The following is a 14,765-nucleotide window of genomic DNA, read 5'->3' as shown; positions in this document are numbered from 1 at the left end:
CCATTATTCTGAAAAGTACACATACATATATTGTGTGTATGCTTTTATTCAAGACTTTGGTCATAAGCCACATGTTAGAAATATACATTACAAGTCATAATTCAAGAAAACGGGTACATCAATGAGACTTTTCTCACATTTTGTCAGATTGCAATCACAAACTTCCATGTTTTTCTGGGGGATTTTAATAGAATAAACCAACACAAAGAAGGTGCAATTGAAGTTACACATCAATTTCTTTTTACCAGAAAATTGGTAAGAAGAGGTAATCTTACCAGATGAGACCAATATTAGCTAACTGCACTTCACCCTTAACCCAACATCCATCAATTAAACATGGTAGTGGCAGCATCATGTTGAGGGGAGAAGTCTAACTCAGCAGGGTCGAGGAACCACCTGGTAATAGTTGATGAGAAGTCAAACATCTTGCAATGGACTTCAAACTGGGAAGGAGGTTCAGTTTCCAGAAGTAAGAGTATCCATGCCAAACTTTTCAGATGTTTAGAAAAATGTCTACTTCTACACATTTTTATGCATGACTTTGTTTTGGTTTATTCCAATTTAATCCCTCCAAAAATGGGGGAGTGAGAGGGAGGAGAAAACAGGCACTTTATATCAAACGTTGCGATTTCTTAGGAATTTCTCTTACTGAACAATGAATTAGTTTTGTACACCTGCAGTCTTTTAGTGTTAAGGTATATTAGTGCATTAGACTTTTTTTTTCCTAGTATCAACATATTTTCCTGTTTGTACTTTCTGCTACTATAGTTTGGTTACCTTTGTGATTAAATATTTCCTTTGGTTTATTCCTGTCATTTCTAAGTGCAAATTGAAACACTTCTAACCAGAATGTGAAATCACAGTCAGCTGATATCACTGCTGTTCTGTATAAGGTTTGACAGGACTGCAGGATTTAATGTTGTCAAGTATGTCATTCATGCATCATCCTGTTCAACCCATCCAGTGTAATGAATAGTGCGGTTTCAACATAGTGTTTCATTAGGCCCCTTTTGCAGATGTGCAACAGTCTGTATTTATAGAAACAGCAATATGTTCAATAGATTGTGGAAGAGAATGATAAAAAAAAACTTCTTTTTTTCCCCATTACAGCCTCTGATTTAGAGACTCATAACTTAAAGCTCCACCAAACCACAGAGGAGGTTCTTCTCTCTGCCAGCCATCCACTAAAACGATTTTTCCCTATTTCTGCCGAGGCTGCAGATATAACTTTAACAACCTCAACAATTTACTCCCATTGCTGTCACCTTACATTTAAATGACTGGTGATCCGCATCTAATAACACACTGCTGGAAAAACCACTGGGAATTTCATAGACTCAATTATGCTTTTATTTCATTTGGCTTTGCACATTTCTTATTCGCTTAATGTTTTGTTGTTGTTTTTAGAAGTGCAGTCAGTTCTGCATTCAGAATATGTCATTTTAACTCTACTTTTTCTCCAAACGGTGCTTCAGGTTATTAAATTAAAGCATAGCACCGACAAAGCTCAGATTCTGATACTTCAAGCTGGATGCGCAACTGATGTAGACAAAAATATCTTGCGAGGTGAAAATTTTTATTGCTATGGTTTGTTCATCTTTGAATCTCTTAGAGGGCCCACTATATGCATAATAAAGCAATTTATTTCCACAGTATAAGTGTGGTGACACACACATTTGCAAAGACTATTTGCTCTCCTTTCTCAAAATTATCAGAAAACATCATGAAGACACCAAAGACTTTTTGGAAATTATTCTGCGGACGGACAAGGTAAAAGTGGAAATTGTTTGGCAGGTGTTTGACTCATTACATTTCACATAAAAACAAAATACAGCATTTCAGAAAAAGTTACAACTCTAATTTAACAAAACCTGGAAAGCAAATGTCCCGCCGATTTGTGCTGTTAAAATGAAGTCCATTTGGTAACATGGTCCAAGACAATGTTACCAAGCATGTCTCAAGGTTTTGTAGTGGTCTAGTCAAAGTCTGGATCTAATTCTGATTGAGATGAAATAGTATGGTCTTAAACAGGCAGTTCAACATGAACTCTTTAGCAGGCCATTTCTTTTTCCCACAGGGCCAGGTTAACTGGAGATATTTGGTATGGCTGATATTAAAATATGATTTATGTTTTAAAGATTTAAGTATGACAAATCTGTTATATTTAATTTCTGTAGGTTCTTCAGCTTTTATTTGAATAAATTAAACCCTCTAAACGACTGTTACGTTTGCATTGATAAATACAAAGCAAACAGATGACGAGAGTGATTTAATGCATCGTATCAAAGCTACATGTGAGTGCAAAGTAAATATACATTAATTTGGTTAATTAGCAATGTAATTAATAAAATCTGCTGTCACACTGGAGGTGAGCTGAAGTTTAAAGCTGGCTGCGGGGTTTCTGGATGACCTCCCTCCATTTGTGGATCGCTGGGTTGCCGCTGGCTGCCAGCTTCCGGAGCAAGCTGCAGGGCTGCAGGCCTGGAACATCAGGGTGGATCTGCTGGTAGTGCTCCAGCCTCTCCACAACCTTGTCTAGACCCACCTGGCCAGCGTAGAACATGGGACCCCCGCGGTGGCGGGGCCAGCCATACCCGAGCACATAGATGACGTCGATGTCTTCCGGTCCTGCGGCGATCCCGTCCTGGAGGATCTGGAAGCCCTCGTTGATCAGCGCGTAGAGGCAGCGCTCCAGCACCTCCTGGTGGTCGATGTGACGTGCCACCAGGCCGTGCTGGGCTCGGTACTCCTCCAGAAACCCGTGCAGCCAAGGGTCGGGTTTAGCCACACGGCCGCCGGGTTTGTCGTACTGATACCACCCTCTGCCTGTTTTCTGACCAAACCTTCCGCGCTCACACAGCAGGTCTCCCAGAGGGCTGTACCTGCTGCCACCTCGGATTCTAGCGGAAGTTCCCGTAGAGGCGGGCGAAACTAAACCGTCCGACTTCCTGACCTTCCAGCCAACGTCCAGCCCAGAGAGGTCGGACACTTTGAACACACCCATGGCAAACCCAAACTCTTCCAGCACCTGGTCCACCTGCTCAGGTGTGGCTCCCTCTTCCAACAGGAAGAACGCTTGTTCCAAGTACGGCTTTAGCATACGGTTTCCCACAAATCCCCGACAGTTTCCAACTGCAACACTCACTTTTCCCATCTTCTTCCCCATCTGCATGGCGGTGGCCACGACTTCGGGGGATGAGCGCGGCCCGTAGACCACCTCCAGCAGCTGCATGACGTGAGCTGGCGCGAAGAAGTGCATCCCGACCACCAGTTCTGGACTCTGGGTTTGAGAAGCCAGCTCGTCTATGTCGAGCCCAGAGGTGTTTGTGCACAGGAGCACGCCTGGTTTGCATATGGCCGACAGCTGCTGGAAGACGGTTTTCTTCAGAGCCATGTCCTCAAACACGGCTTCAATGACTAGGTCAACATCTGCCACAGCCTGGACGCTGCAGCTGTACTTGATTTTATCGTGTGCCAGGGGCACCCCTCGTCTCTTGGCCCCCCTCTCCAACATGCCAGACACCGCCTGCTTTGCCTCCGACAGCTGTTGCTCCTGGGTCTCCACGGCAACCACAGAGAACCCTGCCTGGGCCAGGGACACAGTTATACCTCGACCCATGGTGCCAAGCCCTTAGAGGACAGAAATCATATGTTTAAACACAGTAAATATTTCATCCACAAATCAGTTCTATAAAAATTTAAACAGTTTAATTAAATCAAGCAGTGTGAAGATTTCTTCTGAACAGGCCGTTGAGTCGAACATCCAAATTGTCTGGAATCCAAGCCTCCATGCAGAGAGCAGCTACTCCACTCACTAAACCGGGACTATCAGCCTAATTTCCCTGGATGGGATGGGATAGATGGAAAAATGAATGGACAAGTCTTAAAATACATGTACATCTAAAAAAAATTGATTATTGTGAATATGTTTATTTTTTTCTCTCACTCATTTCAGAAAGATGAACTCATTAAATAGATTCAATACACGTAGGTTAAATATTTCAATCATTTATTTCATGGAATTTTGATGCCTAAAAGTCAAAATTCTATGTCTCTGAAAATTAGAATTTTGTGAAAAAAATAATAATAATAATAAAGTTATAGCATATTAGTGGATGGAAACACTGCGACATAAAAATGTGCACCAGCAGCAGGGATAACCGCAGCCTTCAGAGCGTTATCAAGAAAAATCAATTCAAGAATTTGAGGGAGCTTTCTGAAGTGGACCGTGCCAGGTTATCTGCTGGTGTCGGTCCACTGTGTTTTCTGAAGTTCACAGTTAATTCAGCCGTCTACCAGGAAATTCTAGAGCATTTCACGCTGCCTTCTGCTGACGAGCTGTATGGACGTGGTCATTTTATTTTCCATCAAGAATTGGTACCTGCCCACATTGCCAAAGGTACCAAAGGCTGGTTCAATGACCATAATGTTCCTGTCATTGGTTGGTCAGCAAACTCCCCTGACCTGAACCTCATAGGAAATCTATGTTATGTTGTCATGAGGAACCAACAAGGAAGATGACTGAAAGCAGCCATCAAAGCAACCTGGGCGTCCATTAGCTGCAGGTCGCCTCCCTCCCCTCCGCAAAATGAGCCCCAACCAAGTATTTAGAGGATAGAAATTGACATACTTTGACATTTTTGTTTAAAAAAAAATGTCAAGTATATTTATTGATCATACATAATATATTTTCTGGGATATTAAATTTTGGGTTTGTAAGCCATATTTATCAAATTGCATGAAATAAAAGTCAGAAATATTCCACTCTGAGTGTAATCAGTCAATAAAGAATATGGAAGTTTTGCTTTCTGAAATGAACGGAATTTTTTTTAAAACAATCTCCAAATTTGATAACATGCGCTTGCACAAAGATTTTTCCATGCTTATCCAGACGTGTTACCTACTTAAATCCAACTTCATATTTTTCCAGACTGCTCAGGTACCTTGTTCTCACCCTCTAAATTAAAATGACAGCATAATGCAGGGAGAAACGCACAGTCTCTGATATCATCTTTCACATATTAAATGGTTTTCCAGACCTTGCGTTTTTAATGCACAAGCTGCCGAGCTGCGCATATCCAAACTGGGGTGCATCCAATCCTCCCTGCAGGGAATAGCGAGTCCATTTACCAAACTCGGATGAACTGTTAATGAGGGCTTAGTTTCCATAGGCAACAGGACTTTGGAGATGCCACACAGATAGCCTGATGAGTCAGTGTGCCTGTGCTAATTGAAAGCTGAGTACAAATTAGAAGCCTAGAGCTCTTACCGATGACAGCTGCTTTACGCACAGGCCTGGGCTTGCTGGTGTCCCAGCGGGCTCCGTTGGCCGTGCTCCACCTGCTGACGGCTCTCTGGGCGAAGAAGTAGTACTGCAGAGCGCGGGCCTGACCTGAGGTGAAGAGTAGGGAAAACAGCTCCCGCTCTCGCTCCATTCCCTTGGCGTAGGGCAGAGTGACGGCAGCGTGAACTGCTTGGACACAGGTGCCCGGTGCTATGGCTCCGCGGGCGCTCCGCCGCACCTGCTGCATCGCCCTTTCAAAGATCGCATCCAAATCGGGGGGACGAGGACATGGATAGGTGCTGATGCGGCGCGCATCCAAAGATTTACCTGGAAGAGAAGCAATGAGGAAGTCTCTTCAAGGAACTTACAGCGAGTGGAAAGCAGGAAGTAGTGGAAACACACTTATAAAATGTAGCTTTTGGTCAGACTATAACGACACAAAGACACACACGTAATAATAATAGTCGTTAATCAATACTCTAACTGTCCTCAAAATAAAATCAAATAAAAATGACCTGTAACTGTCACATAGATTGATAAGGTGAAGGCTGACATTATTCAGCTTAAATCTGCCTGCCATTGCAAATGAACCATTTCCACTCTTCATAGATTTAGCATAGCAAATATTAGCATAGTACACAAAATCAACAACTAAGTTAAGACAAGAAAAAAAATCAGAAAAATGAAAAGGTAAGTAAATCAACATCACAAAGGTTTCAATCAGACTTCAAGAATGCAAGTACCTTCATAGCTTTCAATTACTCAGTTTTAATTCCCTTTTAAACTATTATGTTATTACTATGATTAAAATCTTCTGGCAAACTTTCCACAGCTTAACCCCGGCAAGAGAGATGCATATACCACAGAGTATTTATAGTATACATATAATATATTTATACTTGATTGTTCAAGTGAAAAACAATTTGAAACAATTTCTGAATATCTTTAGGGAGCATATGATTGTATAAATTATTGCATGAATCTAGTTTATGGTCATATTTCATAGGCATAATTTTAATTTCAAGCTAAAAAGTGCTTCCCCTTTTCAAGCAGTGCTTCTCACTTCTCCACTCTGTTGGAATTTTCAACCAGCACTCAGGAAGCGTGTATATAATTCATTTTTCAGGCACATTCATCCACTCAGTCAGCTTCTGAGAGCAGGCTGATCTGACGGGCTGCTTCCAGATAATCGCAGGGACTCTGGCTGAACGCTGCAGCTCTGAGCGAAACAAAAAAAAGTAAAAGGTTCACTTCCAACAAAATTCTGTAATTCTTGGGATTTCGAGCAAAAGGCAAACCCTACAGTGGCTTCCAAAATATCCAGACACGTTCACCTTGACATTTTTGTCATGGTAAAAAGAAAAAAAAAAAAAATCAGCTCAAAGTAGTGGATAATTGTGAACTGGAAGATAAATTATTTAAGATCTTCAATTATTTTGCAAGTAAAAATTTTGAAAGAGTGACATGCACTTTAGTTCACTCCTCATGGTTTTCAATTCATTGTATAAGAGACTGTTATAAGATTTAATGTTTAATCCAACAACCCCACAGCACAAGCCTTCCTGCATGCTGAGATTTTAAAGAACGAGAAAGAAAAAGATGGCCGCTCTGCCAAAACCTTGTTAGCGGCATCTTAATTCCCAATCCTGACTCCTCTGATGTGATTACAAGAGACAGCAGTCAGAAACCTTCACAGCTCCACTGAATTACTCTCACATGAGGGTCTGGGTCGGAAACTGGGTCACTGAGGTGAAGCTTAAAGCGACAGCGAGAATATCTGACTTATCTTAACCACTTTCGCCGATAAGAAAGAAATTTCTCAAAAGAAGGATATTAAAAATAGAGAAATGGGGACGAAGGTTATCCATGATAAAGAATGTATTCTCGGTAAACAATTGCACATCGGTGAGGTGGTATGTGGAAGTGCGATGCCGTTTCAGTGTGATTTACGAGGCATTATTGCAGCAGTTAATCTGTAAATGGTTGAGCTGTGGATTTGCAGCCGATAGGAAGCCTGGCTGCCCCCCCGCCCCCCTCCGACAGATGTAGTGGGCAGATGTTGCAACCACTGGGTTAAAAAAAAAGTTAATCTCATCACCAGTGAGAGACTCAGATCTGTTCCTGGCCACGCCTGCATTAAATTAAATGCACAAAGTGATTTTTTTTTTAAGCAAATGTGGACTTGTGTGGCGTTTATGTGGAGAGGCGTGACCTTAATGCATTTTGCATCCTGGGCTCAAACTTTTCATGCTTTTTCAAAAAAAAAAAAAAAATGCATCCACAAACTAAGGTTACTTTCCTAATACTACATGTCCTTTTACTTGATCTTGTTCAGGCATTTGTACGGTAACACAAATCCTTTTGTCACAGGGTTCCTGCACAAACATCACTTTTTCAGACTTTAATCTCCAGAGTTCTCAGTCCCTTTCAGATCACAGTTAACCTAAAAACAGAAGTTCATTGAGAATTCATTGCAAATATTTCTACAGACATCAGGATTTAATTATGGTACTTGGAAAGAAATTGGGTGAGTGAGTGGGTGAGTGAGGAAAAGAGAAAGAAAACAGACAGATGGGCAGATATTTTTCCATACTCATCCAGACCTGTTGAATAGTTTTCCAGACTGGCAGCAACCCTGTTCTCGTGGTAACAAGGTGCAAAGTGGAGACAATAACTCTTTCTGACATTATCTTTTATTATATTATGATGTATTAAATGTGTTTTTCAGACCCAAAAGTTGCCATTTTCAACAGACAAAATAGCATAGCTGTAGGCCCAATACCGACACCCAAACAGACTTCATGCTGATTTGAACGCCTCCAAAAAACGATGTCAGGATTCAGAAACCTACAAACATCAGCTGCAGATGACATACCCGACACAGGGTGACGTGAAGCCTCCAGTGCAGTCATACAAACATCGATTCATGTTTGCTTCACACAGAAAAACAAAAGCTGCTCCATAAAGCGAGACCCTGCTGGGGCTAAATACACCTCCCTCCTGTGCGTGCTCCCAACACACACAACCAGCAGAGTGGGCGGTGTGTGTGCGTTCAGTTCACTTTACGTGGAAGAACGGGAGCTCAAACAGAAGCAGCAGACACAATACTTTGCTCCTTTCTTACTTCTTCATGTCAAATATGAATCCACAGGTTATTTTCTTTCTTTTTTTTAACTTAACAGAAAGATACGAAGCAGTAACTGTTAGCCGAGACCCCCACAGTTTAAAACAACATTACTTTCTGCAGCAGATGAGGAGCCACAAAGCGTTTTCATTTTTCATTTGAGCAGAGAACACTGGCTTTTCTTTTCACTTTTATCCCCATTCAGCCAAAAGAGAATGACCTATTCTTCAGTCAGACTGGGAGATCGCTCCTCCGGCTCTCCAGGGATGTGGCACACTTCAGGAATCCACTCAGTGTGTAAAATGAGTCAGATTCACGTGCGTGCGGGAATCCCCGTACCACTAATCGACTGGAGAGGGCCTCGATATTAATATTCTAGGGAAGTTTGTCCCTTTTCGCCTTCCTGAATAATACAGCAAAAGCAGTGAAGACATCAGAGCCCATCTGACAGCGCCATGAAACATTTATGGGCCATGTTGGTGGAGGATGTGGCTGCCGTGTCTTCTGCTTGCTTTGCCTTCCAAGGGCTTCGCGTCGACACGTCTTGATGTTCGGCCTGGCCTGAAATAACCGCTCCAATAGAAGTTTCTCCTCCTTCCACTGAGTTAATATTTAATGCAGGGATGAAAGTTTCTATCACTCCATTAAATACCTCCAGAAGCATTTATCTTGCGGCTTACCTGTCACACTTTGAGCAAACTTGACAGCTGCATCCACAGCGTTGAGATCCGTCACCTCATCAACGATTCCAAGCTGCCGAGCCTCGGCTGCAGTCACGTGGCGGCCTGTGGGACACACAGAAAAGTTCTCTATACATTATGTAGAACGTGACATATTAAAGTCGGTGAGCGTCAAATTTATATGTAAAAGGGCACCTTGTTACTGGGTAGCTTGTTATACTGGATACAACAGCCAATACACCACCGCTAAAGTGACTTTTTATGATGTAAAAAATGACAATGAGAAATGATTTCACAACTTTCCTATATTTAAAAGTGATTTGTTATCTCAGCAATAGTATTAACACCCTTAAGAGTCTGCCAGCCTCCCACACTTTGGCGATATCTGTCCACTCTGCTTTGCCAAAAGCCTCTAATTCTACTTGATCGTGAAGACGTCTCTTGTCCAAAGCTCTTTTCAGATCTCCAGGCAGACTTTCTGGCACATTTAGTTCTTGACTCTTGTTAGAACAGCTGAAAAACTTCAAATTCATCCATTTTGTTGATTTTAAATGCCTGCTTTGCTGAGAAAAAATAAATAAATAAATGAAAAAAAACTTCATCTGAAGCTTTAGAGCCAAACCCTGAAGATTTTGGTGAAAAACTTCACCCAGCAAAAACTGTAGTTCCATCTGAATAGAGGTAACTCCACAGCAGGATACTGCCACCACCATGTGCCACTGGTGTTATATTGCATTGTTTTCATGCCGTCCAAAGTAAACACATTCTACCAGAAGGTTCGATTTGTATTTAAAGGATGCAAATGTCACGAGAATCTTAGCTGGAGAGCTAAACTTTATTCCAAATGAATTACATTCACACGTAATGTTGTTTGTGCCCCAAAAGAACAAATTCTGCAACCAGATTAAAAGGTATGTAAAACAAGGTGTTTTTCTATTGGTGTTCACACAGTGCAACCAGGTTACTGCTGCAGCTTCATTTCCCCCATCTCACAGATTTGTTTGATTTCACTTCAAAATCACACTAAAGGTGGGAAAAGATTTGAAACATATTTATCTTGATCTTTTATGAATCAGAAAAAAACTGACATTTTAGCCAAGTGTCAGACTCATTGAGATAATTCTATACAAGTAGAAAGTAGGAGACAAGCTGTACAACCTACCATATGCTGACACCTGCTGGCCAATGGAGTAAGATGCATTTAGCAACTTAAATGACTTTCTGCATTAATAAAATGCTGTCTGCTAATCTGAAAAATCAAGACACACTAGAGTCTTTACTCTTACTGCAGGAGAAAGTAACCTGCTGGAGCCTGTTGAGCAGCAAAATCTTCCAGAAACTTTGAGTTGCTGCTTAGAGAAAAACTTTACTTCCAGCACAAATATACATCTGTGACTGATTAACTTAATAGAGCACTTTAGGTTGGGCCAAAGTTGGACTCTTCCGCTTTATTAAGAATTCTGCTCTTTCAAACATTCTGTATTTAATTGGCTTCATCTGATTGTCCACTTAAAGGTTCTGCTCTGATGTGTTGATGTATAAAAGTTAGCCTAGGCCTGAGGTATCCAGTCTGATTTACTGAAGGCTACATCCCTCACAGCGCCTTGGAAAAGTAATCTACTAATCCAGAACTGGAAAATCCTTAAATCAGGTTTCATCATTTGCATGAACCCTGGTCATTAAATTTACCAAATTAACAGAGTCCCTGTTTTTTGTTGTTTTTTTTTCTTTGAGAGAAAACTTTGTTTTCTAATGAACACACCAAACTTTAGAAATCCTTTGTAGCTTTTTACAGCATAGAGACGTGTCAAGGTCATGATGATGGCTACTTCTCCTTGAGGAAAACAGACTTTTGTCCAAACTTTACAACTCAGATTTTTCAAAGAATTTCTTTAGACATTTGGCTGGTTGATATGGTTAGTTATCTTGTTCCAGAATTTCATAGAGACAATCAATTGAGCTGCTGGAAAATAAGACACTAAATCATTTTCATAGCAACAGGAGCATATATATGATAAGTTTTTTTAATGAATCTACCTGTGGTGATGAGGTCCAAGGCAGCTGGGACTCCAATGAGCCTTGGTAGACGCTGAGTTCCTCCTGCGCCGGGCAGCAGACCCAAAGCCACCTCTGGAAATCCCAGTGTGGCCTGAATCAAATTATTCATGAAGTACAATGGGTTTGTGAGCCTAGTCTCACAATGCAGATGTTTGACAAAAGCAGGATTCTCTTCCGATTCGTTAAACTGCATCAAACTGAAAAACTTTTTTTCACCCTGCTAGTTGCTTCATCAACAACAAAATGCAAGTCCGTCCATGCATTTTGTGATGAGGTTTGTAAAAAAGGAGATACAGAAGGATTACAGGGTGCAAAAATGTGGATCATCTGTTTTTTTTTTCTTGTTTTTTTTTTCAGTTCAATAAATACTGCATTTTAAAGCTAAAATGTAGCACGGTTTTGCTGTTACACTTAATGTTCAACTACAACAAATGACTTTGTGTTAGAGCTTTAAAAGTAAAGCAGAACTCTTTATCAGCTTTTAAAAGTGACTGATGCATCTCAAGGTTTGGAAATGTGTTGTTGTTTTTTTAGAAGATTTCAAGTAAAAATAGGGTAAATATTAATGTACGCCACAATTTTGGGATTTTTTTTCTAAAGTGTGAACTAACCTTAGAGTGGGCGATACGATAGTGACAAGAGAGCGCCAACTCGAGGCCTCCGCCTAAAGCGATCCCCTCTATGGCTGCCACCACCGGTTTGGATGCTGCCTCGATCAGATGGACCATTGGCACCAGAGGAGGCCCGGTCATCTTGGCCCCAAACTCTCTGATGTCTGCTCCTGTTGTACAAAACCATGATGACAAACCTGTAACATGAGCTGCACATGATTTTATAGTCCTAAAAGAAAAATCAACTGGAACAGAACATTTAAAGAACTTTTTTTTACTTTATGAAACAAGGTGGATCCTGAATTATTTAGATGTGCATTATCACTGACATGGAGCAGAGGACTCTCTGTACCTCCACAAAATTTTCCATTCTGTCCACAGATTACCACAGACTTCACCTCTGGTTCACTGAGCGCTCTGTGCATCATGTCAACAATGCCTTGTCTCACCGCTGCACTGCAGAAACAAACATAAACAGCAGATTTACAACATTGTTGGCTTTAAGCTACTCCCAACTGAGCTTCCAGAACACTGGAGTGTTTTTTTGCTGAACACCTCCAGCCTACTATTGCTACGAATACTGTTCCAGGCGAAAAGTGTTCATGTTACAAACCTACAAGGGATTTTTTAGACAGACGAGTAGGACATTTTGGAAACCATGCAGTGGAAGGAAAAGGATAAATGGTTTTCACAGTTTTTTTGACAAATAAAATCTAATACGTTTTGAATCCATATATCTTTAGCCCCCAGTTACTTTGACACCCTTAAGTAAAATATTACACAACTAATTGCCTTCAAAACCTACATAATTAAAAGGCCGCTGCCTCAATTAATACTTTTAATAATCACCTTCAGTGAAGCAAATAATATCTCCACAGCTGGGAAAAAGAATGACACAGTATGATATTGTCACCCCCGATTTTTAGCATGGGGGTGTTGTACCATGTTACTTTGAATTTTGATCTCATCTGACCAGAGCAATAATTTGCTACATCTCCTCCAGGAGCTTGTAGGAAACAGCAAATGTGTATTATTACTCATTTCTCCTCTAAACTCCTCCTGAGTTACCAAGGGGCCCTTAGCTGCTTTTCGTTGCCAGGCCAGTCAGCTGAGGCGGACGGCCATGTTGTGCCACTTTTTTTTTTCTTCCATTTTCACATCATAGATTAAGTTATGTAATCTGAGATGTTAAAGTCTTGAGGTACTGTTACGCTTGGAAACTGGATGCACTGGACTGCACTCAGAATCATCAGAGTAAAGGGGTGTAAATACAAATGTATGCAAAGCTTTATATTTTCAAACAAAAACATCCGTCCCATAATGAGTTGACTTCAAAATAACAGGGAAATGAAGGCCATAACATATTCTGGACGAGTCAAACCAGAACGACTTTTAAGATTTAAGATGTTTGTAGAATGCCAACAGGGTGTCACTGCTAGATAAAGTTTTGTTCTCATCCAGTAAATTATTAACAATGGTGATTCATTGTAAGCACTCAGTGTATCCAAGGGAACAATCTGGTGGGCAGAGCACAACATGAGTTAAAGTTGGAGTTTAACCTCTTTAATTAGATAAGGGAGCAAAACAAAAGCTAAATTTGCTGCCTTTGTATTGCAAAGGCAGCACAAGCATGTTACTTTTACTTCTGCACACAATAACACAAATCCACATGTGTACACAAGTAATGTGTGTACAAGCACTAAAATGTTTATAGCGACAGAATAATTATAATTAGTGTCTTAACGTTTTGATGTATGAATGAACAATTCAATTAAAGTAGCTCTACTAAATCTAAGGAGATCATAAGATTGTTCAATCATTAAAATTGTAAAATAGTTTAACAAGTTCCTCACTTTTGTTGGCAAAAAAAAACATGAAGGTATCTTAAACAAATAAGTTCAAAGCTAGGGATTACTTTCTAAAGCTAAAAGTAATCCTTTTAGATTCTGTTTATTTGTATATTTATTAGTGTAGATGCATAATTATCTACATTAATTGGTTAATTTAAAATAAATGAACATAAGTTATATGAGGCCAGTACAGTAAGAGCATTGCGCAATCTGACTTTGCTGGATCAGAGATTCCTAGAGAGATCGTATTACTTACTCTTCCTTGTTTGCACTCGCAAAATGTATTTGGACATAATCATATTTTCAAAGCAAATTAGGAACGTGCAACAAGTCATGTATTTACTTTGAAGGGCAGACTGAATTTGTTTGGAAGAAGTAAAGTTCTGCCGTTGATTGTTTCTCACCTCAGTGCATTGACGGGAGGATTCTGCAGAGTTATCATGCCAACAGAGCCTGAAACTCGGCTGTATAAAGCCATGGTGTCCAACAAATATTTCGAGTTGTTGTTGCACTTCTTTTCCTGTTCTCCAAATGAACTTTGAAATCGTTAGCGAGACACATGGAAGCCCTTATCAGCGAAGCTGAAGTTGGTGTCTGATTTGAAGCGTCTTATTAAAGGGTTGTTTCACTCATTTTCTGAATTTAAAATACTTGCGCAGCTAAAACATGCACTTAATCAGTGAATTCTTAAGATACATTCAAAATACAAATTGATTTTTTTGCACCTGCACAAATAATAATAATAATAATAATAATAATAATAATAATAATAATAATAATAATAATAGAAAGAACATAAAAAGAAGGAGGAAGTCCAAACCACCTCCTCATTGGATCATAATGGGGAAGGATCATTTCTACAACATATCTCTGTCTGGCTTTTTAACCACACATCCAACAGAGATTTAAGGAGGGGCAGCAAAAGCAAATGAGGGGAATAAGCAGTGTTTGGCAACAACTGCATTTAATGGAAATTGACCTGTTAGCAGACTGTCATGAGACTTTCACATGTCTTCACTCAGAGCCAGAAGAAGTCCTCACTCAGAGAACAGAAAATAATTAGAACATCTGTAATAATATTCTTTTGCCAGATTATTCTGTTCTCCAGACACCAGAAAAAAAAGACATATTGCATAAGTACACTGTTCCAGAAACACA

General features: G+C 40.3%; 1 protein-coding gene across 1 annotated transcript; it reads right to left on the bottom strand.

Annotated features, from left to right (window-relative positions):
• Nucleotides 1–28: 28 nt before the first annotated feature.
• ehhadh (enoyl-CoA, hydratase/3-hydroxyacyl CoA dehydrogenase) lies at nt 29–14,199 on the bottom strand. Its single transcript, XM_007570298.2, has 7 exons — nt 14,012–14,199; nt 12,110–12,213; nt 11,758–11,927; nt 11,126–11,237; nt 9,089–9,193; nt 5,270–5,611; nt 29–3,630 (listed from the first exon to the last, which is right to left on the bottom strand). Exons 1-7 carry the CDS (start codon nt 14,083–14,085, stop codon nt 2,381–2,383), a joined length of 2,157 nt encoding a protein of 718 aa, XP_007570360.1. The 5' UTR covers nt 14,086–14,199; the 3' UTR covers nt 29–2,380.
• Between the last annotated feature and the right edge of the window lie 566 nt (nt 14,200–14,765).

This window comes from Poecilia formosa, unplaced genomic scaffold, assembly GCF_000485575.1.
Source record: "Poecilia formosa unplaced genomic scaffold, Poecilia_formosa-5.1.2 Scaffold257, whole genome shotgun sequence".
Taxonomy (NCBI): domain Eukaryota; kingdom Metazoa; phylum Chordata; class Actinopteri; order Cyprinodontiformes; family Poeciliidae; genus Poecilia; species Poecilia formosa.
This window is presented reverse-complemented; position numbering and strand designations above follow the sequence as displayed.